General features: G+C 52.3%; 2 protein-coding genes across 4 annotated transcripts in view; both read right to left on the bottom strand.

Moving 5' to 3' along the window:
• UBE2G2 (ubiquitin conjugating enzyme E2 G2) overlaps positions 1 to 8747 on the bottom strand; it is a 39908-nt gene extending 31161 nt beyond the window's left edge. Inside the window, exon 1 of one of the 3 annotated variants that reach the window (XM_042998677.1) lies at positions 8608 to 8747. Coding sequence is in view for 1 of the 3 variants with exons in the window: in XM_042998675.1 (XP_042854609.1) it covers positions 8608 to 8650 (43 nt within the window). In the remaining 2 variants the exon portion in view is untranslated. Of the gene's footprint in view, positions 1 to 7720; positions 7971 to 8607 lie in introns of those variants that run through there. The other 2 variants (XM_042998675.1, XM_042998676.1) reach the window with 2 other exon arrangements.
• A 2050-nt stretch (positions 8748 to 10797) lies between these two features.
• Positions 10798 to 22441, bottom strand: SUMO3 (small ubiquitin like modifier 3). The gene is made up of 4 exons (XM_042998678.1): positions 22341 to 22441; positions 17621 to 17749; positions 14095 to 14166; positions 10798 to 12162 (listed from the first exon to the last, which is right to left on the bottom strand). Exons 1-4 carry the CDS (start codon positions 22359 to 22361, stop codon positions 12085 to 12087), a joined length of 300 nt encoding a protein of 99 aa, XP_042854612.1. The 5' UTR covers positions 22362 to 22441; the 3' UTR covers positions 10798 to 12084.
• Between the last annotated feature and the right edge of the window lie 433 nt (positions 22442 to 22874).

Genomic DNA, 22874 nt, shown 5'->3' with positions numbered 1-22874 from the left:
AAAAGAATGAAAAAAAGTGAAGACAGTTAGGAGCTCCTAAGACATCAAGTAGACTAATATTTGGATCATGGGGCTTCCAGAGGAGGAGAGAGAAAGGGTCAGAAATCTCCTTGAAGAAGTAATGGCTGAAAACTTCCCTCATCTGGGGAAGGAAACAGGCATCTAGATCCAAGAAGCCCAGAGAGTTTCAAGGAAGAAGAACCCAGAGAGACCCACACCAAGACACCTTATAATTACCTACCGAAAAGTAAAAGCCAGGAGAGAATCTTCAAAGCAGCAAGATGAAAACCACTTGTAATGTACACGTACGTGATGCTAAGTTATCGGCAGACTTTTCGGCAGAAACTTTTCAGGCCAGAGGCAGAGGCACGATACATTCAAAGCACTGAAAGGAAAATCTCCAATCAAGAATACTCTCCCCGGCAAAGTTACGACTCAGAAGTGAAGGAGAGATAAAGGGCTCTCCGGAGAAACAAAAGCTAAAGGGGTTCATCACCACTAACCCGGCCTTGTTACAGGGAATTCTTTAAGCTGAAAAGAAAGGGTGTTCACGAGAACACATGTGAAAGAATAAATCTCACTGGAAAGGTAAGTATATAGTAAAAACACTGGGTTAATCACTTACAAAGTTAGCATGAAGGTTAAAAAAAGTAAGTAGTAAACATAACTGTAAGTACAAAAACTAGTTAAAGGACACACACATTAAAAAAATGTAAAGTGTCAGGGCGCCTGGGTGGCTCAGTCGGTTAAGCGTCTGACTTCAGCTCAGGTCATGATCTCACAGTGTGAGTTTGAGCCCCGCGTCGGGCTCTGTGCGGACAGCTCGGAGCCTGGAGCTGCTTCAGATTCTGTGTCTCCCTCTCTCTCTGCCCCTCCCCCGCTCATGCTCTGTCTGTCTGTCTGTCTCTCTCTCTCTGTCAAAAATAAATAAAACATTAAAAAAATTTTTTTAATGTAAAGTGTGAATCAAAAACATTAAATATGGGGTGAAGGGAGAATAACAGTATTGAGCTTTAGAATGGGATCAAACTTATTATCAACTGAAAACAGACTGTACAGAAGTTGTCACATGTGAGCCACGTGGTAGCCACAAAGACAAACCCTGTAGCAAATACACAAAAAAGAAAGAAAAGGAACATAAGCATACCACCGAAGTCATCAAAGCACAAAGGAACAGAGAGAAACTACAGAAACGGTCGGAAAACAACAAAAATGGCAACAGGCACGTGCCTGTCAGTAATTACTTTAAGTGTAAATGCACTCAATTCTCCCATCAGAAGACACAGAGTGCTGAACAGATTAAAATATAGGACCCAACTATACGTTGCCTATAAGAAACTCACTTCAAATTTAAGGACACACACACACACACACACACACACACACACACACACACAGAAAGTGAAGGGATTGAAAAAAAGAAAGAAAGAAAAGAAAAAAAAGCTGTTCCACACAAATGGAAACCAAAAGGAATCTGGAGCAGCTATACTCGTATCAGAGAAAATAGACTTAAAACAAAGAGACAAAAGAAAGGCATTACATAACGCTAAAGGAGCCATTCCAACAGTAAGATACACTTGTAAATATTTACACACCCAACACAGGAGCGCCTAAATATGCAAAGCAAATGTTAACAGACCTAAAGGGAGACACAGCAACTCAACAGTAGAGGACATTAATATCCCACTTACATACAAAAATATAAGAAAGCACTGGCCTTAAATGACACATTAGACCAGATGAACCAGAACATTCCATACAAAAGCAGAATACACATTCTTCACAAGTGCAGGTGGAAAGTTCTCCAAGACAAATCACCTGTTAGGACACAAAATAAGTCTTAACAAATGTAAAAGGACTGAAATCATATAAAGCATCTTTTCTGATAACGGTATGAAACTAGAAATTACTTACGTGAAGAAAACTGGAATATTCACAAATACGTGGAGGTTAAACAACATGCTACTGAATAACCAATAAGTCAAAGAAGAAATCAAGAGAAATAAAAAAATACCTTATGATCCCCCCCCAAAAAAAGGAAATGTAACGTACCAAAATTTATAGATGCAGCAAAAGCAGTTCTAAGAGAGAAGTTCATAGTGATAAATGCCTCTGCCAAGAAGCAGGAAAAATCTCAACTAAACCTTATTTTACAACTCAAGAAACTAGAAAAAAGAAAAAACAAAGCCCAGAGTCAGTAGAAGGAAAGAAATAACAAACATTAGAGCAGAAATAAATGAAACAGACTAAAAAGACAATAGAAGTGATCAATGAAGCTAAGAGCTGTTCTTTAAAAAGATAATGGTGATAAACCTTTAGCCAGACTCGCCAAGACAGAGACAAGACTCAAGAAGAGAAACATCAGAAATGATGGGGTGCCTGGATGGCTCAGTCAGTTACGTGTCCAACTCTTAACACCCGCTCAGGTCTCGATCTCAGGGTCATGAGTTCAAGCCCTGCACTGGGCTCCATGCCTAGCATGGAGCACACTTAAAAAAAAAGGAAAGAAAGAAAGAAATGACAAAAGAGATGTTACGACTGACACCACAGAAACACAAAGGACCATAAGAAACTACTATGGACCATCGTATGCCAACAAATTGGACAATCTAGAAGAAATGGATACACAAACACATAACCTACCAAGAGTGAATCATGATGAAATAGAAAATCTGAACTGATTACTAGTAAGGAGATTGAATCAATAATCAGAAACCTCCCAAGAAACAAAAGTCCAAGACCAGATGGCTTCACTGGTGAATTCTACCAAATGTTCAAAACAGAATTAACTAATACCAGTTCTTTTCAAACTCTTCCAAAAAAAGAGAGAGAAAAGAAAGGAAAGGAAAAGAAGAAAGAAAGAAAACGGGAGGGGAGGAAGGGAACATTTTATGAAACTAGGATCACCACAATACCAAAACCACAAGATTGCCACAAGAAAGTCACAGGCCAATATCCCTGGTAAACACAGATGTGAAAATCCTCAGCAAAATATTAGCAACTGAATTTAACAATATATTAAATGGATCATACACCATGATCAAGTGGGATTTATTCCAGGAATTCAAGAACAGTTCAGTATCTGCAAATCAATGTAATCCACCACATTAACAAAATGAAGGATAAAAACCGTATGATCATCTCAATCGATGCAGAAAGGCACTTGACAAAATTCAATGTCCACGTATGATAAAAACTCTACACAAAGTAAGTACAGACAGACAATACTTCAACATAATAAAGGCCATAGATGAAAAACCAACAGCCAACACCATACTCGATAGTGAAATGCTGAAAGGCTTTCCTCTAAGACCAGGAACAAGACAAGAAAACCCATCCTCACCACTGTTATTCCACATTGTGTTTGAAACCCTTGCCTGAGCGCTTAGGCAAAAAAAAAAAAAAAAAGAAAGAAAGAAAAAGTATCCGAATTGGAAAGAAAAGAAGCAAAACTGTCACTATCTGAGGCCGACAAGATATTATACATTAAAAAACCCTAAAGACGGCATCAGAAAATCGTTAAAATAAGTTCAATAAAGTTGAGCGGTACAAAACCAATACGTAAAAATCTGGTGCATCTCTAAAATTTTTTTTTTAACGTTTATTTATTTTTGAGAAGAGAGAGACAGAGCATGAGTGGGGGAGGAGAGAGAAAGAGGGAGACACAGAATCTGAAACGGGTTCCAGGCTACGAGTTGTCAGCACAGAGCCCGACGCGGGGCTCGAACTCACAGGCCGCGAGATCATGACCTGAGCCGAAGTCTGATGCTTAACCGACTGAGCCACCCAGGTGCCCCAAAATCTGTTGCATTTCTATACACTAATAGTGAACTATCAGAAAGAGAAAGTAAAATTTAAAAAAAAAAATCCCTTTTATAATTGCATTAAAAAGATAGAACACCCAGGAATATATTTAACCAAGGAGTGTGACTGACCTGTTTGTTGAAAATGACAAGACATTAATGAAAGACTGAAGACACAAATGGAAAGATACTCCATGCTCATGGAATGGAAGAATTAATACTATTAAAAAGTCCATACTACACAAAGCAATATATAGATTCAATATAATCCGTATCAAAATTCCAATGACATTTTTCAAAAAATAGAACACTCCGAAAATTTGCATGGAACCATAAAATACCCAGGGTAGCCAAATGTGAGAAAGAACAAAGCTGGAGAATCAGGCTCATTGATTTCAAACTATAATACAATGCCGTAGTGGTTAAAACAGTGTAGAAATGGCATAGAAACAGACACATGGATTACAGAAACAAAACAGCCCAGAAATAAACCCACACATATATGGTCAAATCAACTTACAACAAAGCAGCTGATATGCGATGGGGCAAACACAGGTAGGTACATTGGTTCTTCTTAGACATAATGTTATTGCACATTTAACGGATTACAGTACAGTGTAAACATACTTTTATATATGTACTGGAAAACCGAAAAAAATCGGTTATATACGGTAAGAAAATATATATATATCAAAATATATGTATTATACATACCTAAAATATATACACGTTAAAAAAAATAAGCTCATAGATACAAAGAACAGGCTGATGGTTGCCAGAGGCAAGGCAGTGGGAGGGTGGGAGAAATGAGTGAACTGTGATGGTTTGTTTGTGTTTTAGTGTAAATAAACTTAAGGTAAAAACTGAATTTGAAAAACAAGGACAGAGAACGGCAGAATTAAGATGTTTTAAAATAGAAACTACAATGAGACACCATACCACTCTAGAACAGCTAAATATGTAAAAACCCAGCATACGAAGCGTGGACAGGGGAGCAGAATCAGTGGAACTCCTCAATACGCTGCTGGGTACAACCAGTCAGAAAAATTGCTTGGCTGCCCCTTTAAAAGTTAAACACAGGGGCGCCTGGGTGGCTCAGTCCGTTGAGCGTCCGACTTCAGTTCAGGTCATGATCTCACAGTCCATGAGTTCGAGCCCTGCATCGGGCTCTGTGCTGACGGCTCGGAGCCTGGAGCCTGCCTCGGATTCTGTGTGTCTGTCTGTCTGTCTGTCTGTCTCTCTCTCTCTCTCTCTGCCCCTCCCCCACTCATGCTCTCTCTCTGTCTCAGAAATAAACAAACATTTAAAAAAATAAAAATAAAAAAATTAAACACAGAGGCGCCTGGGTGGCTCAGTCGGTTAAGCGTCCAGCTCTCAATTTCAGCTCACGTTGTGGTGTCACAGTTCCTGAGATGGAGGGGTCTGTGCTGTAGAGCCTGCTGGAGATCCTCTCTCTCCCTGCCTCTTCCCTAGTTTGTGCTCTCTCTCAAAACAAATACACTTAAAAAAAAAAAAAAAAAGTGAGTCATCAAGGGTGAATTTAAGGTTTGAGCCCCAAAACTTGGAAGAACACGACTGCCACCAAGGGAGGCACGGGGACTGTGGGAGCAGCAATGGTGCAGGAGGAACAGGAGGTCAGTTTTACACGAGCAAGTTTGAGGTTCTTATTCAACACTGAACTAGGCTGAATAATGTCCCCCAGAATCTCCAGATGTGACTCTGTTTGGAAATGGGGGCTTTGCAGATGGACTGCAGTTAAAACGGGTCACATGGGAGAGGGGTGGGTCCTAAAGCTATGACGGGCACCTCCAGAAGAGGGAAGACAGGCAGAGATGTGAGTTCCGCTGCCACAAGCCAAGGAGCAGCAAAAATTGCCGGCAACTACCGGAAGCTCCAGGAGGCCGAGAGGGACTCCTCCCTAGAGCTTGCAGAGCGTGGCCCGGCCAACACGGAGTCGGGACGCCAGGCCTCCACAACAGCGACAGAGCAGACTTCTGTTGTTAGCCACTTAGCCTTCTTGAGGAAACCCCCAGAACCCAATACCTGTCTGTTTTTGAACCTTCTCGGGAAGGCTGGGTGATGGGTGACGACAGAACGTCAAGCAAAGACACCCGTTTAAAATATCTGGGTTCTTTTTCTGGTTCTCCTTTTTCCCGGCCGTAAGGAGCTAGGCCAATCGTTTCGCCTCTGTTACTCAATTGCCGACACAATTTGGAAAACCAGGGGCTGTACAGAATCATATCCAAGGTTCCGCCCCTCGAAATTTCTGCAGGCCTGTGACTATTCCCAAATACGATAAAGTATGCCTGAACCCTGTCCCAATCCACTGAAACCCCATTTCACAGAAAGGTCGTTCCTGCAAAGTCCACCTTTACAATGAATGAGTCCCCTTACGGAGTGGTAAGACAAACCGGATGCTAATTCACACAAGATGAGAGTCACCAAATGGAATTTACGATGATTCTAAGATACAGCAACCACAGAACCCCCTCAGTAACATACTGCATTCATCTTCTATCGCTGATGGGACAAATCACCACAAACCCAACGGCTTAAAACGACACCCACCGATGACCTCACGGTTTCCGTGTGTCAGAAGGGGCAGGTGGTTCTACTCTCACAGGGCAGCGGTCAAGGCAGGGCACTGCCCAGATCCACTCAGGTTGGCGGCAGAATCCAGTTCCCTGCAGCCGTGGGACGGAGGCTCCCGGTCCTCACCGCTGTCGGCCAGCGACGGGTCTCACGCTCTCGGGCCACCCACGCCCCTCTGTTCCTGGCCACTCCAGAGCCAGCCACGGCAGGTGGAGTCCTTCTCGTGCTCTGCACGTCTCAGACGCCCCCTCCTGCCTCTCCTCTCCCGCCTCTTCTGTTCCGGGGCCTCGTGTGGTTAACGGGTTGTACCCCAGTAACCCAGGATGATCTCCCTACCTGCACGACGGCTGTTTAGTAACCTGTGACACCTGCGGGGGGGCCTTCACAGCAGCGCCCAGATTAGCGTCCGACAGGATCACCAGGGGGGCAAGCTCAGGAGACCTCCTCAGGGCTCTGCCTTCCCACGGACTCCGAGAAGTCACATTAACACATAAAAATGCATACGATACCCTTCTGTGATACGGCTTTGGAAGTCAGGTGTTATTTGTGTTTTATTACTGCAAAATGACAACATGGTTGAAATAACGGATGAAGTTTCTGCAAGTACAGTAAAGGGAAGAGTAACCTTAGCTACCGCCAATATCCTTAGGAAATACAAGTTCAACAATGCAGAGACTGGACTGAAGCAGCAGCCTGAACTTAATTCCCCTTGCAGGCTTAACAGATTCCTTCTCTAAAGACACAAGAAAATAACCTTTTCCCGAAGTCTAGAAACAGGGCTAAACAGCCTAAGACAGACACCGAAGCACGGACGGGGAAGGCAGGAATGACAGGTGTTCCCACACATATGACCCCCGGCCAGGTCTCCCGTGAGGACACAGGCAACGGTGCCCCGCTCCCACCCAACCCTCCGTTCATACTCTGCCCCCAAGTCTCTCAAAGACACTCCCACTGGAGGGGACACTGGCAGCGAGCAGTGTTTAAACATTTCTTTCATGAGCCCACACGTGAATCACCCTGGTGTGCTCCCGCCGAACGCGGACCCTCCGCGTGCAGGGCCACCAACCCGGTTACGGGACTGAGCTCCGTGCATTTTTACCAATTATTTTTATTACAGTCATTATTCTGGCCTACTTTCAACTTTCTTCTAAAGTACTCTCAATGTCACCCTAACAACACCAGCTACCAAAATCAGAGTTATCTATCAAGTATCCTGAAAAGCATTAACCTTCCCAGAGGACCAAAGTGCAGAGGTCAAGGCCTGGGCCGGAGAGCTAACAAGCAGCAGCTGAACCGGGACTGCGGCTGCAGAGACCCTCTCTTACCCACACGCGGGCGACCACCCCGTCTCCACCAGCAGCTCACGACACCTGCCACACATCCGTTTCACCCATGACCTCTCCTGGCAACTCTCCCAACGGGGCTGTCAAAAGGCAGAACACGGAATGTTCTTCGTCTTTCGTTTCTCCCTTTACTTTCCCCAAACATTAAAACCTTTCCCTGGCGAGGAAAGCACAAAGGAGGCTCTCTGGGCACCACCTAGGAAGCGTGACAGGTGGCACTACTCAAAAACTGTTCCGTTATTAAAGAGAAAGCCAAATCTGACCTTTCACCCCAAATGCATCACAATGCGCTTTTTCTCCATACGCTTTTGGTTTCAGCTTCTCAGTAGGCAATTCCGGTTTTCCTGCAAGGCTGGAATGAGGGAGTCCTCTAAATTACTAAAGGAGCCAAAGACAAAAACAAAGGCTGCGTGGAACTGTTGACGCATTGCTAAACTCGTGGAGTAGTGATGCTGACTGTCCTTTTCCAAGGGTTCCCTTTACGAGTTCGTGTATGAAGTCAAGAGCAGGCAGTGGGCGCAGCGGAGGAAGGGGACCGCAGACTGTTAGGGCTCACGGTTTCCCAGGACCAAACTCCCGTCCCCGCGCCTACGCGGGAACAAGCGGGCATGACTCAGTGCTTTCGGCGTCCACGGCTCCCACATCTCCACCAACTCAGGCCGCCACACACGGCCGTGTGCGCCCTGGGCCTCCCCGAGCAGGGACTCTACCGCCGGGTGGGAGCCCGGGGACTGGAGGAGGGGGGCGCAGGGCCCGGGGTCGGCAGAGGGGGGGCGCGAGCTCGAGGGACGCGCGGGACACGGGGCGGACGGACGGGGCGGGGGGGGAGGAGCGGGTCCCCAGACTGGAGGCGCGGACCCCGCACTCACGTTTGTACTCGGCCATCAGCCTCTTGAGCGCCGTCCCCGCCATCGTCCTGGCAACAGCTATGCTGCGCGACCTCCCCTCCCAAGCGCCGGCCTCTCCCGCCCACCGCAGGGCTGCTTCCGGGTCGACGCCGGGACCCGGAAACCCTTCCGGGACGCGGCGTGCGCGTGCGCGGTGGCGCCGTCGCCACGGGGAGCGGCGCAGGTGCGGCGGCCGGGACGGCCTGATCGCGGGGTTCCGAGGTTCCTACCCATCGCCAGGGCCTTGGCCCCTCTGTGGGTTAACGTCGCTCCCGGGGATCCAGATTCCTGGAGGGCCTGGGTCTTCCGGGAGATCCCGGAGCCGCGGGCGCCCAGAGCGGGTTACATCCTACCGGTGGTGTCCCAGGAAGGTCTGATTAAAGGATCGGGACCAGGGATGGAGATGGAGAACTGGAATGAGGGACGGGTAGACGGAGGACGGCGGCCTGGGGGACTTGACGAGGGACAGCACGGGGACAGGACGTTCATGAAGACGGAGGTTGGCGCCTGGGGGACTTGACGGGGACAGCACGGGGACAGGACGTCCATGGAGACGGAGGGTGGCGCCTGGGGGACAGGACGGGGACAAAGTATGGAGACGGAGGGTAGCAGCCTCCATCCTGCCTCCATCACTCGGTGGGAACCGAGGGCAGGTAGACTGATGCCTGAGCAGATTTCATTCCAGGTGTATATTCTTTAAAGAGAACGGAGATAAAAATTGAAGATCCTACCCATCCGTTAAAGTACACATTGTGGGGGGGGCGCCGGGGTGGCTCAGTTGATTAAGAGTGGGACTGGAGTTCGGCTCAGATCACGATCTCATGGTTCAGGAGTTCAAACTCCACCTCGGCACCAGAATCTGCACTGACAGCGCGGGTCCTGCTTAGGATACTCTGCTCCTCCCCTGCTCGCATTCTCCCTCTCTCTCAAAATAAACTTAAAAAAAATTACATCTGTGGCACAGGACCATTTCAGAGTGACTTTCAGGCCCAATGCAGTGAAAGCAAGAAGATCCACAAAGAAGGCATTTGATGCCCCCCTGACTTCCTTCAGACAGGCCTTAGGTTGGAAGAAGACTGGTGCCAGGGTGGTTTTCTTCTGCATCAGCGTGGCCCCACAGGAACCCCTCCGCGAAGAGAGGAGCTCCAGGAAGGCCTGAGAGGGAAAATTAGCAACTCCTCCTCTACCCACCTGCCCACGTGCCAACCAGCGTGGCCCTGAGGCAGCGGCGCCCTAGCTGGGATTGGCTAGGAGTGGCTTTCTCCAGCCACCCCTTCCAGCTCCTTGCTTCTCAGGCTTCTGCACGATTGTGTAACATGGGGATAAACAGCCCTTTTTTTCATGTTATGGTGGTTCTATTCCCAGATGACCCACTGTGATTTGGCAATCTACCTATGTTTCTTAGAACCCCACTGGCTGGCTTCAGAGAAAGTAAACACATTTACTCCTTTATGGCTCTCCCATGCAAAGACATGTACACCTTTTAAAAAACAAGTTTTCATCTCCACATTTACATCCTACCTATTATTCTATAGAACTTGCCATATAATGCCCTATATAATCTATTAGCATAATATAAAATTGATTTATTGTTATTATCTGTCTCCTGTAAATAGAGAGTTTACATGTTCCACGAGGACAAGGAGTTTCTGTCTTTTTTGTTCATGGATGCAGCTTTGGTACCTGGGCATGGTAGTATTTACTGAATTGAATGAAATTAAACAATGCAAACAAACCTCCCAAGTATGCATATTTTAGAGTAAGGGTATACAAAGTATCGTAAGTAAGTAGGCTGTTCACTGCACAAAGGAAAGTAGCCTTGTATTCAAACACCAAAAACTTGAGAAGCCCAGACCAAAGTCCATATTCATCTGCCCCCAAAATCTGCCCTGTCTTTACACACGACACCCCAGAGAGGAAAAGTGCCATGCCGCTGGTTCAGCTGCAGACTGGCAGAGCTCATGAGGAATGAGGGGGTGCCCCCCTCGGCAGGAGAATGCCGGGACTGGCGTGGGTTTAGCTGCAAGGATGCGGACGGCAACCATCAGGTGAATACTTACTTTTCGATAACCGGCCTTCAAGTGTACGTGCCTCGCTGCACGGTCCGTACAGATACGGAATTGTGACATAGGCCCCAATGGCCAAATGCAGTATTTAAGACAAGCCAAGAGACAGAATACCAAACTATATTTACTGTTTACAGTAGCAAAGGACAACAAATAATGTACAAATTGGGGAATAAACACAACAGAGCCAGCAGACGTCCCACCCATGCCCAAACAGCAAAACACAAAGGAAATGCGAACATCTTCAGCAAGATTTCAGGCAAGCAAGAGAGGACGGTCATGGTCACACTCCGGGACTAGAACAAGGCAGCAGTGGGTCCATACAGAACGACAGGAAGAAATCTATCAGGGCTTAATTGGTACAGATCCCAAAACATCTCACAGAACTGCAATCACGTACTAAAGCGTAAACCCCGTAGCTGTTTGCGAAGCAGCACAGCCCAAGTCCAGGAGGGCAACGCGGGGTCACCTTTCCGTGGGCTTCACTGGTAACACACTTGGAAGCAGGTCTTTTACACAAAAACGTTAAGTGCAATACTGAATCTTGCTTTTTAATATATAGACCATAATTATTCGTCCGAAGCAAATGCGAGGAGAAATCTGAGGCCACGGCACTATTACCAAGTGAGAAATGTGGGGGTTCCTTTCGTCTCTATTCAGGGGAAAAGGGTTTTTGCTGCATTGACCTTTGCCCGTGCCGTGGCACCGGGCACCAGGCAGTGGGTGGCGATGGCTCCTGGACCCCAGACCCCGACCACAGGGCCACTCAAGGAGCGGGGCACCCAGCGCCATGTTACTGAAGGACCTGGTTATCCTTCATTTTACCTTTTAAAAACACATTCCAGTATTTTCCCTTCAACTTTACCATATTCTAAAATGCAACACTTAGCATTTTAAAAACCTGTCCTATACGAAATAGTGACACTTTGTCTCCATCGCCAAATTGCCCCCAAAACCTGTCCAATGGAAGCATCCCCACTGTGGTGCTGGGAGTTCTCAGCTGGAATATGCGGGGGCGGGGGGGGGGGTGGCGCTCAATACCTGGGGTAAGATCCCCATCTAGACGAAAACTGAACCTGCAGACCACAGTTTGGGCCAATGTTCTGGGGCGGCGGGGGGAGGGGGGACGAAAATGAAAGCAAAAACAAACCAAAAGAAACCTCGCAACTCATCTTACGCAAAGACAAGTGTGACTGGCCGGGTGTCAGCGGTGGCCCCCTGCAGACAGAGTTCTGAATTGCCCTCGCAAAATGTCAGAGAGGAAAGTAATTTTGGTGACTGTCCTCGGGTCTCTGCAGACTCCTTTGTGACTGGCATGGCCACTTGTTCACTATTCAACAGCAGACGCAAGGCCGAAGACACGGTGGGGACGGTCCTTGTAGAGGCGGCGCCCTTAGCGACAGCGGCTGTCCCGCGAGCCTCCCGTCTGCTGCTGGAACACGTCGATGGTGTCCTCGTCCTCCATCTCCAGCTGGCGGGGGGCGGCGTGACGGGCACGGGGAGAGAGCGACAGCGGTTACTTTCCTCACTGTCACAGAACGGACCCGTCTTCCTCACCCTGGAGGACGCCGTCCCCAAACCCGTCCTCGTGTGTCCCGTGCAGGGAAAAGATGCTGGTTTTGGATCTCCAAGAAGCCCTGTCCACCCCCAAGCCTCCCCTGACGGAACTTACAAAAGAACGCACAAAGCTAAGGACGCTGGTGGAAAAAGTAAGACTCTGGGGCGCCTGGCTGGCTCAGTCCGTACAGCAGGAGACTCGATCTCAGCTGTAAGTTCGAGCCCCATGTTGGGTGCCCAGGTTACTTAGAAAAATAAATAGAACCTTTGAAAGAAAGAAAAACCGCGTCTAATTTAAACATAAACAAGTGTCTAAAATTTTTCCTGAGGGGCGCCTGGGCAGCTCAGTCAGGCGAACGTCCGACTCTTGGTTTCAGCTCAGGTCGTGATCCCGGGGTCACGGGACCGAGCCCCGTGTCAGGCTCCGTGCCAAGAGCGTGGAGCCTGCTTAAGATTCTCTCTCCCCTCTCTGACAAAAAATGAAATAAATACAACTTTTACTGAACATGACGCAAAATCGTTTTCCAATCAGACGCCTCTAACGAGCGGTGCGGAGTCCTGGGGACCAGCAGGACCACATACCTCATGACAGGCGCAGCGGGGTCATGCCCGTGAGCTCCAAAGCAGGCTGAATCTAAACCGCACAAGCGGGAGCACCGCTGGCTGCCCCACTCTGGCCCTTCCCTCTCCCCCCTAGACCAGGGCAGGGAAGCCGCAAACGTTTCCCGCCTGCTGCTGCTTTCCCCCACAGAGGGCACACGACCACCTCGCCTCGTCCGCCCTTCTCTGAACACAAGGAAGCTTCTGCCAATTGAAACAGGCTGTTTGGCTGGAAGCGGTAAGGTTTCCCAGAAACACAGAGAAGGCGCGCTGGGGCCGGCGGGGGGCGCCTCCGGACCGACCCCGGTGCCAGCCGTGTGGCACCCGGGGGCGGGCAGAGGCACAGCCTCTGGCTGCGCGGTCCCCACATGCGAACCAGTCCCACGATTCCCACGACTCCGCAAAGGGGAGAAAACGGGCACCCTCGCCACTTTGCAGACACAGAAGGTGGGGACTCCGCGAGGGACAGTGGCTCTCGAGCACAAGGCCGTCCTGCTGACCTCAAGGCCGAAGCCCTCCTCACCGCAGCGTGATGCACGGTGACGGGACAGGGGTGTGGGGGCTACGCGGAGGAGAAACCGCGTGGCTGATAACGACGGCTGTGCCTGTCCTTGGCACCCATGCCCCGCGTGCATAAATACGGAAAGGGCATGAGAATCAGGACAGTAACTGAGCTGCAAGTTCGGCGTCCAGACGGGGGGTGGGTGGAAACCACGTCCGGGAGAGGTGCCAGGTGGGTCTGCGTGACCCTCGTCCATGACCCGGACGCAGCCGCTCAGCACCCGGTCCTCCTGCCCCATCCCCCGGTGTGGAGGATGCTATGTGACCAAGTGCACGTTTCTCATTTCAAAAACTTCAGAACATTCAGAATTTAAAAATGAAATAACCTAGGGGCGCCTGGGTGGCTCAGTTAAGCATCCGACTTCAGCTCAGGTCATGATCTCACAGTTTGTAGGTTCGAGCCCCAGGTAGGGCTCTGTGCTGACAGCTCGGAGCCTGGAGCCTGCTTCGGATTCTGTGTCTCCCTCTCTCTGCCCCTCCCCCACTCACGCTCGGTCTCTCTCTCGCTCTCTCTCAGAAATGTATGTGACCAAGAAAAGTTAAATAACCTAATAACTAAAACCATTAAGAAATGAAGAGTATTCTGCATGAGCACCCATCAGCAGCTTTCAAGCCCTTCCCAACAGGAGCGGGTCGAGCGCGGTGGGAAGGAGCCAGAAAGCGCACACACACGGAGCTTTCGTACCTGCGCAGGGGTGTCTGTTTCATTAATCGGCTGCCCGTCAAACCTGAATCTAATCTGTCTCATTGACAAGCCCTGAAAAGGAAAACCAATTATTAGATATTTCCAGATAACACATTAATTCCAAAAAATAAGACCTTTATCTCAAAACACCTGAATTCTGAACATAGAGGTTTTTGGTCCACTTGATTATAAAAGCTTGCCAGTGGGCCTACAATCTCTTTCACGTGATGCCCCAGCAGGGATAATTCCAGAAACCACTGCTCTGACACTCTCCAGCTGCTGCGAGTGCCCGGCCCCACCCACCCCCTCATTTCCCTCGAGGAGCCAGCACAATCCTACACTGTTGGAGAGGGGTGCCCTGAAAACTTTCTGAGAGGGGCGCCTGGGGGGGCTCTGTCAGCTAAGCCTCCGACTTCGGCTCAGGTCATGATCTCGAAGCTCGTGGGTTCAAGCCCCGCATCGGGCTCTGTGCTCACAGCTCGGAGCCTGGAGCCTGCTTCGGATTCTGTCTCCCTCTCTCTCTGCCCCTCTCCCACTCATGCTCTCTGTCTCTCAAAAACGAATAAACGTTTAAAAAAAAATGTTTTTTTAAACTCCTCCAAGAGAAGCCGTCAGGTAAGGACGAGGCCTGTGGTCAAGGGCCGCGTGCGGGTGGGAAGCAGTCCTGACCCCCGGGCCCGGAGGGGCTGCAGCAGAGCGTTTCTGTCCAGGGAGCAGCACAGGCAGACTTTCTTCGTCCCCAGGGCACGGCGAACATGGTCGAGGAGAAAAAGCACCTCCTCTTAAAAAGCAATTCTGACTTCGCTTGAACACAACAGGCAGCATGAAAACATGCATCTCTGCTCCCCCTGAACCTCCTGGGAAGACATAAAACAACGAAGGACAAAGAAAACAGGAGAGGAGATGGGCCAGCAGGCAGACAACATGGCTGCTGGCTGGGGGCTGCGGGGCTGTGGACACCAGACCCCAAGGTCAGGGTGGCGGTGGGGGCAAGACAGGGAGCCCCCCGCGGCCTAGGGACCTGCACACGGGCACCCGGAGGCAGAGATGTAGCACGCAGCTGATTTTGGATGACTGCCTCAAAGTTCCTATTGGACCCCCATATCGGGGCCCCCCAAGCCCCAAGCAGCTGGCACCTCCCAAGGGCAAAAGGTCTACTTCCTGGAGAGGTCAACGCTGAGCCCTGGACTGAGGATACGAGGGACGAGTGACGCCAGCCCCGTTTCGCCCATCCGGCTGCACCCCCAGGGCACAGGCAGGAGCCTGGGGGGGCCCCTTCTGGGAGATCTGCTGCCTCACAGGTTGCGACGCCTGGGAGCCCCCCCACAAAACCACCAATCCTGGCAGGTCACCCCGTGGTGGCGAGTGGGTCAGCAGCTGTCTGGGCTGCATTCTTAAATATGAGCAGTTCACCAGGACTCGGGGGGCCGTGTGAAGACAGGCTCAGGCACGTGAGACATGCAGCCAGCAAGGAAGGAAAGCACCAGACCCAGGGGAAGGGAGGGGCCAGAGGTCACACACACTAGAAATCCTCCGGGAGGCAGAAAACGAGCGTTACTGACTACTGGGGAAAGAAACCCTCAGAGAACAGGGAGGAATGAAGACCATTTGGAAATTAGACGTCATGACAGAAGCAGGTCTGTCCGCATAAGGTGGGAACAGAAAGTCGAGAGGAGCTTCCAGAAAAAAAACCGTCAGGAACGCTAAAGCCCGGTCAGTGCCAGGTGGGCAGCGATGATCTCGAGGGACAGCTCCAGAAGAGGTGACTCCAACATGCGTGGGCGTTCCGAACACGGGGGACAGGACGGGAGAGGCCAGTCACGGAAGAACCAACGTAAGTCGTGTTTCCTGAACTGAAAAGTTTCTATGTGGAAAGTACTGGAGGGGCGCCTGGCTGGCTCAGTCGGTGGTGCAGTGGAGCATGTGACCCCTGATCTCAGGGTCGTGAGTTCAAGCTCCACATTGGGTGTAGAAATTACTTTAGACAAAAGAAAGTAGAAAGTACCGAGAAAGTGAAGGGGATGATCGTGCTCTCAAAGCACATGAGGGCGAGGTGTCCAGACAGGAGAAGGAGGTCCCAAAAGCTCTCAGAGAAAAGCACAGTGCATTCAAAGGACAGAGGATCTACGTGCAGCCAAATAGTGAAGTGTGAAGGTTCATGAAAAGCAAATCACTTTCAGAACAGAGTCTCAAAGACGCTGCCCTTGATAACCCTTCGAGTAAGATGCTGGGAGACGGGATGAAGATTCATCCAGAAGACCACAGGATGCAGGCAAAAGAAGCCTCCAGATAGATTCCAGGGTGGCCGGTGTGGCCCGGGCAGGAAGGGGCAGGAGGGCGGCCGGACGCCAAAGATGTGCCCGCAGTGCCCAAGGCCAGGTCCTGTGGAGGTACGGTACTTGTGGAGACCGTGGCTGACACGTTACTGATGGACACCCAGAAAAATCACACACAACCACCACCTGACCAACAGAAACCCGACGTGGACAGGAGCCGGGCCCCGGGGCAGCACCCGGCACATTCCAGGGCAATCTACTGGAAGGACAGGGGCAGGGACGTGAACAGACAGCAGGGTCAGAGAGCTATGACTTTCCAGCCTTCTTGGGGGAAAATAATCTCCACGGCCAAAAACATGAAGAAACAGAAACAGAAACCTATTTACCAAGAAAGAGCGAAAGAAACAGTTGAAGGGGCTGGGAGTGACCGCCTCCGAGGAGCAAGTCTGAAAAGAAGGGAGAAAAAGAGGACGGCACGTAGGATTTTTATAGTGTTTTTTAGAACAAGCCCAAGGCATCATCAGAGCCAAGACGGGAACCAACCAACCACCAGCATTCGCAAAGCATTTGGACAAAGCCGCCTCCCACCAAAGGGAGCAGAGGCCGGGCGGGCCACGCGCCACGGCGATGCCACAGCGATGCCGCCACGTAGGTCCTCGGGTGGCGCAGAGCCCCGGGGCGAAGGGAGCCCCCGAGCGAGAACGAGGACACGGGACACGGCGGCAGGAAGCACAAGCGTTGTGTGAGCCCCAAGTCTGTAGAGACGCTGCTGACCCGGAGGACAGCTACAGTGGCCGGCCCGCCACCACGCGGGGGGTGCCGGCCAATCGCTCCGCTGTGCACACGGCCGAGCAAAGGGAGGGAATCAAGCACTTTCTGCAAACTGCAGTGAGGAGGGCAGCGTGCGCACACACGTGTTCTGGCTGCCGCAGAACCGCACGCGCGCTCACTGCTCTGCAGCTGAACGTGACCCCGGCTGCATCAGGAGGACCCGCCAGACTCCGGAGGAAGGGCAGGCGGTGTGACAGGTGCGCACGCGGAAGAGCTGATGGCGGTGACCGACAGGGGCACCGGACAACTGCCTGCCCCCGAGGAAGACCACGCGCACGCACACACGCAGGGCACGCGCACACACAAACCCATGCACACACATGACACGCACATGCGATGCACACACCCCCGCGCACACAGGACATGCACACGCACTGCACACGCCCGCACGGCCTGGCCCTCGGCAGGGCTGCACGCACCTGCCTCTCGCAGTACGCCTTCATCAGCTTGCTCAGCGGCGTGTGTCTCTTGATTTTGAACTGGACGACGGAGCCATCCTGCCCGGCCACTTTCAGGTTGATGTGGTCGTTCTCGGTCTTCACCCCCTCCTGCAAAGACACGCAAAACCGGGTCTCAGGACCACATCTCCAAATAGCCGCCGTTTTCACACGCGAGTCTGGGGGTAACTGCTGGGGTGTAAGTCTTTAAAACGAACAGAATTCTAGGGGCGCCTGGGTGGCTCGGTCGGTTAATCGTCCGACTTCGGCTCGGGTCACGATCTCGCGGATTGTGAGCTCGAGCCCTGAGTCAGGCTCTGTGCTGACAGTTCGGAGCCTGGAGCCTGCTTCAGATGTCTCCCCCTGTCACTCTGCCCCTCCCCTGCTCACGCTCGGTCTCTCAAAAATAAATAAATGTTAAAAAAAGTTTTTTAATAAATAAATGAAACTGAACTCTTAAAGTTCTCCTGCGATCTAGAGTCACTCCTATGACTGTTTCATTTTTACACACAATTCACTTTTAACTTGTATTTGTTAAGCATCTGAGAGGAAACAGCACAAATCTAAAAAATTTTCAGATTCTAAATTCAAAGGAAAAAATCTGCTTAATAAATCTAGAAAAAAATTCCATCTTTGTTATAAGATTACTCTTAAACCACACGCTCACAGGTTGTATAGACTTATACAGACTGGGAAGACAAGACAACGAAGGTTCACGACGAAGGAGAACCCTGAGCAGCAGGCTCTTGGGGATGCCTGGGTCCCCGAGCCACTGCCCAGAGCCATGGAGGGCGGCCACGGCAGGTGCTGTGGGCACAGGGCCACCTCACTTATCTGGTACTGCCGGGGAAGACAGGAGTCGTTTGTTTTGAACAAAATGACGAAGCTGGCCTGAGCCTTTTCAGAGATAAAGTTTAATGTCAACTGTCACACACCCCCGCCTCTCTCTGGCACGTCCTGTGGGGGGATCCGACCCACGAGGGCTGAGGGCAGGGGGCAGGGCTCCTCTGTACTGCCTCTGCCTCCACGGCCTTTCCTATCCCTCCCTCGGTGCCCAGGCACGCGGGTTGCTAGGGACACGGAGGGCTCCGGAAGAGCAGCAGCCCCAGGACACAGGTGGACGCACTGGTGGCCTCCTTCTCCGGAACATGGACTCCGCTGTGGGCAAGCGGGCAGTGCAAGCGGGTGTCCAAGGTGGGAGCTGGGGCGCTCCCGTGAGCATCCCCCTCTCCCCAGAGACGAAGGATGCATTTGTTGAGCGCTTTTTTTTTTTTTTTTTTTTTTTTCAAATAAAGCTTTTATTTTGCAATTTACAGAAAAGGTGCAGAACCGGGCTCCAGCCGCACACCCCCCTCGCCGGCTCCCTCTCACCTCAGCACCCCACACGCCACACCCATCTGGCACCTGAGAAGCCAGCACTGGCGTGCGTCTCTAGGAACGGGACGCCAAGCTTTCCTGGCATTTTCCCAACGCCCCCACTAAGGTCCTTTTCTGTTCTGGGATCCAATCCGGGGTACCGCATTCATACCTGCTTAGAGAGAGAATTTTTTTTTTCAATTTGTCTTGTGTTAGAATACACGGAACATAAAATCTACTGTTTAACCACTTTAGGTTGGGATGAAATACACTCCTGATGTCCTACAACCTTCACCGCATCCATCCCCGGAACCCTTTTCATCCCGTGGAACTGAGGACCCTTGGGTTGCTTCCACATTGTGGCTATTACGAAGGACGCTGCAGTGAACGTGGATGAACAAGGGCGGCTCGGAGTCCCCGCTTTCGGGGTTTGGGGGCCAACGCCCTGAAGTGGGATCGCAGGGGCATGCGGTAGTTCTATTTTTAATTTTTTTAGGGACACCCATAGTGTTTCTCCAGTGACCACCCCATTTTACATTCCCACCATCAGGGCACAAGCGTCCCAACAGCTGCACGGTCTCACCAGCGACGCGTGTTTCTGTTTTCTTATAGCGGCCACCCCGCGGGTGTGAGGCGTATCTCACTGGGGTTTTGATTTGCGTTTCCCTGTTAGCAACACTGAGCATATGTCACGTGCTTTTTGGCCATTTGCGGATCTTCTTTGGGGAAATGTCTATTCAAGAGTTTGGTCCATTTTTGAATAAGGTTCTATTTTGGTGCTGTTGTTAAGGGTGATCTACATATTCTGGATATTAACCCATTATCGATGATTTGCAAATATTTTCTCCCACTCTGTGGGGTGCTTCGGACTCTACGGATGGTGTCTCTTGATGCATACAATTTTTAATTTTCAAATAGTGCGATTTGTCTATTTTTTTCTTCTGTTGCTGTGTCTGTGCTGTCACATCCAGGAAGTCGTTGCCAAGTCCAATGTCAGGAAGCTTTTGTCCTAGGTCTTCTCCTGAGAGTTTTGTTTCGGGTCTTACATTTGGGTCCTCGATCTAGTTCAAGTTGCTTTTTTGTGCATGGTGTGAGGTAAGAGTCCAACTTCATTCTTCTGCACGTGGGTAGAGAACGCATTTGCTTTTTTAACGAAAAGATATCGACGTGTCAAAACAAACAGACACAGCGTCCAGGACGCAAACAAGCCAGGCGGTGGCTGCAAGTCCAGGAGGAGGAACATGGCAGGAGGGGCTCAGGGAGGGTGCTGGGGGCGCCAGCTCCCTCGGGGGCTGTGGGGGCAGGGAAGGTCACAAGCCCCTCTCCCTGCTTAAACCAATGGCCTGTCCCAGACCCCTAGCGAGTTCCTAGTAAACAGGAGTGAAAGAAAAGAAACAATGACCTCAAATCACTAAGGTCAACCCTCTGCCTCAACCAGAGGGGGCTGTTTTCCCAACTGACCCACAAGGTTTTATCCCAGCACCGTGATGGCTTGGGAGCGTGCCTCCTGCCCTCTCCAGGCTCACAGGGCACAGCCCGGCCTCAGTTCAGAAGTAGTGAAAACAGGGGCACCTGGCGGGCTCAGTCAGCTGAGCATCCGACTCTTGATTTCGGCTCAGGTCACGATCTCACAGTTCATGGGTTTGAGCCCCGTGTCCGGCTCTGTGCTGACAGTGCGGAGCCGGCTTGGGGTCCTCTTTCTCCCTCTCTCTCTGCCCCTCCCCTGCATGCTCTGTCTCAAAATAAATAAGTAAACATCTTTTCTTTAAAGTAGTTAAAACAAATTCACTCAACTGAACTGGAACATAGAAGGCGACCACCTAACAGTAAAGTTTAAGTACAGCAAAGCCACCAAGTGCCGCACGTATTTACGCGTCAGTCAGAGGAAGCCCCAGAGAACCATAAAGGCCTTTATATCTGCCTCACTGAAGACAATCCGCCCAAGATGGGAAACTGGTATAAAGGCTGAGCTGGTAAAAAGCAAAGGCTCCGACCACATCTGGAACGAGGAGGCTGTGCGGGAGTGTGACCTCTTCTCAAGTCACAGCGAGGACGGTGCGAGCTTCCACCAAGGCCTGACGGGGGCTCCGGGAGGGTCCACCCAACCCCAGCTCTGCCTCCTGTGTGTACGGAGGCTGGGCTCGGGTCTCTGTGCAGAGGGGGTGCCATCTCCAGTACCAAACAGGCTGACGTCGGAGGCCACCTATATGCAAAGCACTCAGCTCAGCTGATCTTCCACTTGGGCAAAAAAAAATAGACCCCAACAGTGCAGACAAAAAATACACACACACACACAATAAGAGCAGGTAACATAACGTCGGATCTTCCTAAGAACTGACTGCCAACGCACCGAAGTGAGGGGCCAACACCAGGGAGCCCCAAAAGGATGGGGAGCACACCGCAGAGGGCGCGACGGGAAGGGGGGGAGCACACGTCAGAGGGTGTGATGGGGAGGAGGACAGGACAGCGACCCCGACGCGGTAGGTAAGGGGGAGGTGCACAGTAGAGAACGCGACGGGGAGGGCGGAGCGCACACCGGAGGAGGTGATGGAGAGGTGGGCGGGCACACACTCCGAGGACGTCGATGAATAAGGGAGGGCACACACTGGAGGGCGCAGCAGGACGCGGCTGGGGCGGGCTCGCCGCGGGTACCCAGCGTGCGCCCTCTCCGCGCCCTACGAAGACATAAAGGGGATCGTCCAGACCCCGCAGGGCGGAGGCGCGGACCGCGGGGTCCGAAAGGGCAGCAGCCGGGAAAGGGCTCAGCGAGAAAGGTCCTGGGAAAGCACGGCCCCGGAGAGAAAGAGGTAGTGGGGCAAAGGTCAAGGCTAGGGGTAGGTCCCGGATAGGGTCGCGGATGGGAGGAGAGGGAGGGTGAATCCGGAGGTGGCTCAGGGGTCCCGGCGGGGAGGGTCCGGTCAGGGGACGCGCCCCCCGCCGCTGTGTCCAAGGTCCGCCCGAGCGAGGCTCCGAGAACGGCAAGGCGCCCACGAGCCGAGGGGCGGGACCCGGACCGTCAGGGCGGACCCTGGGTGGGGCGAGGAGCGCCTCGGGGCGGGGCCGGGCCGGGGCGGGGCCGGGGCGGAGCCTGGACGGGGCGGAGCAGCAGCAGGGCGGGGCCTGGGCGGGGCGGAGCCGTGTAGGAGGGGGAGGGGAGCGGCGCGGCGTGCGGGGGGAGGGGCAGGAGGCCCAGGGCGCGGGGAAACCCCGCAGACACCGCCTCCCCTTCCCCCTCCATCCCGAGGTGGCGGAGGGTGCCGGGCGCGGACCGGGGCGGGGGGCGGCGGGGACGGCGCGAGCGCGGGGCCGACCCAGGGGCCCCGGCCCCGCGCCCGCCGGCCCTTACCTTGGGCTTTTCCTCGGACATGGCTGCGCGCGGCGGCGGGAGGCGGCGGCGGGGAAGCAGGCAGCGCCGGAGCGGGCGAGTCACGCTCTCGGCCCGCCGCTCTCCCGCCGCAACTGCTCGCGGGGCCGCGCTTTGCCCCCCAAATCCCTGCGTGCCGGTTGGCCGGCGCGGGGGTCACGTGGAGGCGCGCGTGCACGAGGCGCGTGCCCCGAGGCGTCGGGCGCGCGCTCGGCCGGGCCGAGGTTCCTGGTGGTTGGAAATGCGTCACGGAGCGGCCCCGCGCCATCCGGCCGTTCCGACAGCGGGACAGCACGGGGCACCGAGGGGCCCGGGGGCGCACGGGAAAGGCGGGCGCGCCCAGGATACTGAGGGGCCCTGGGGCGCACAGAAAGGGGAGGGCGAGCACAAGACCGGGGGGGGGGGGCTGGGGGGAGGCTCCGGGGGCGCACAGGGAAGGGGGACGCCCAGGACACGCAGGGGCCCCGGGCGCACAGGAAAGGGAGGGGCGAGCACATGGCACCGAGGGGCTCCGAG

Source organism: Panthera tigris, chromosome C2, assembly GCF_018350195.1.
Source record: "Panthera tigris isolate Pti1 chromosome C2, P.tigris_Pti1_mat1.1, whole genome shotgun sequence".
In the NCBI taxonomy this organism is placed as follows: domain Eukaryota; kingdom Metazoa; phylum Chordata; class Mammalia; order Carnivora; family Felidae; genus Panthera; species Panthera tigris.
This window is presented reverse-complemented; position numbering and strand designations above follow the sequence as displayed.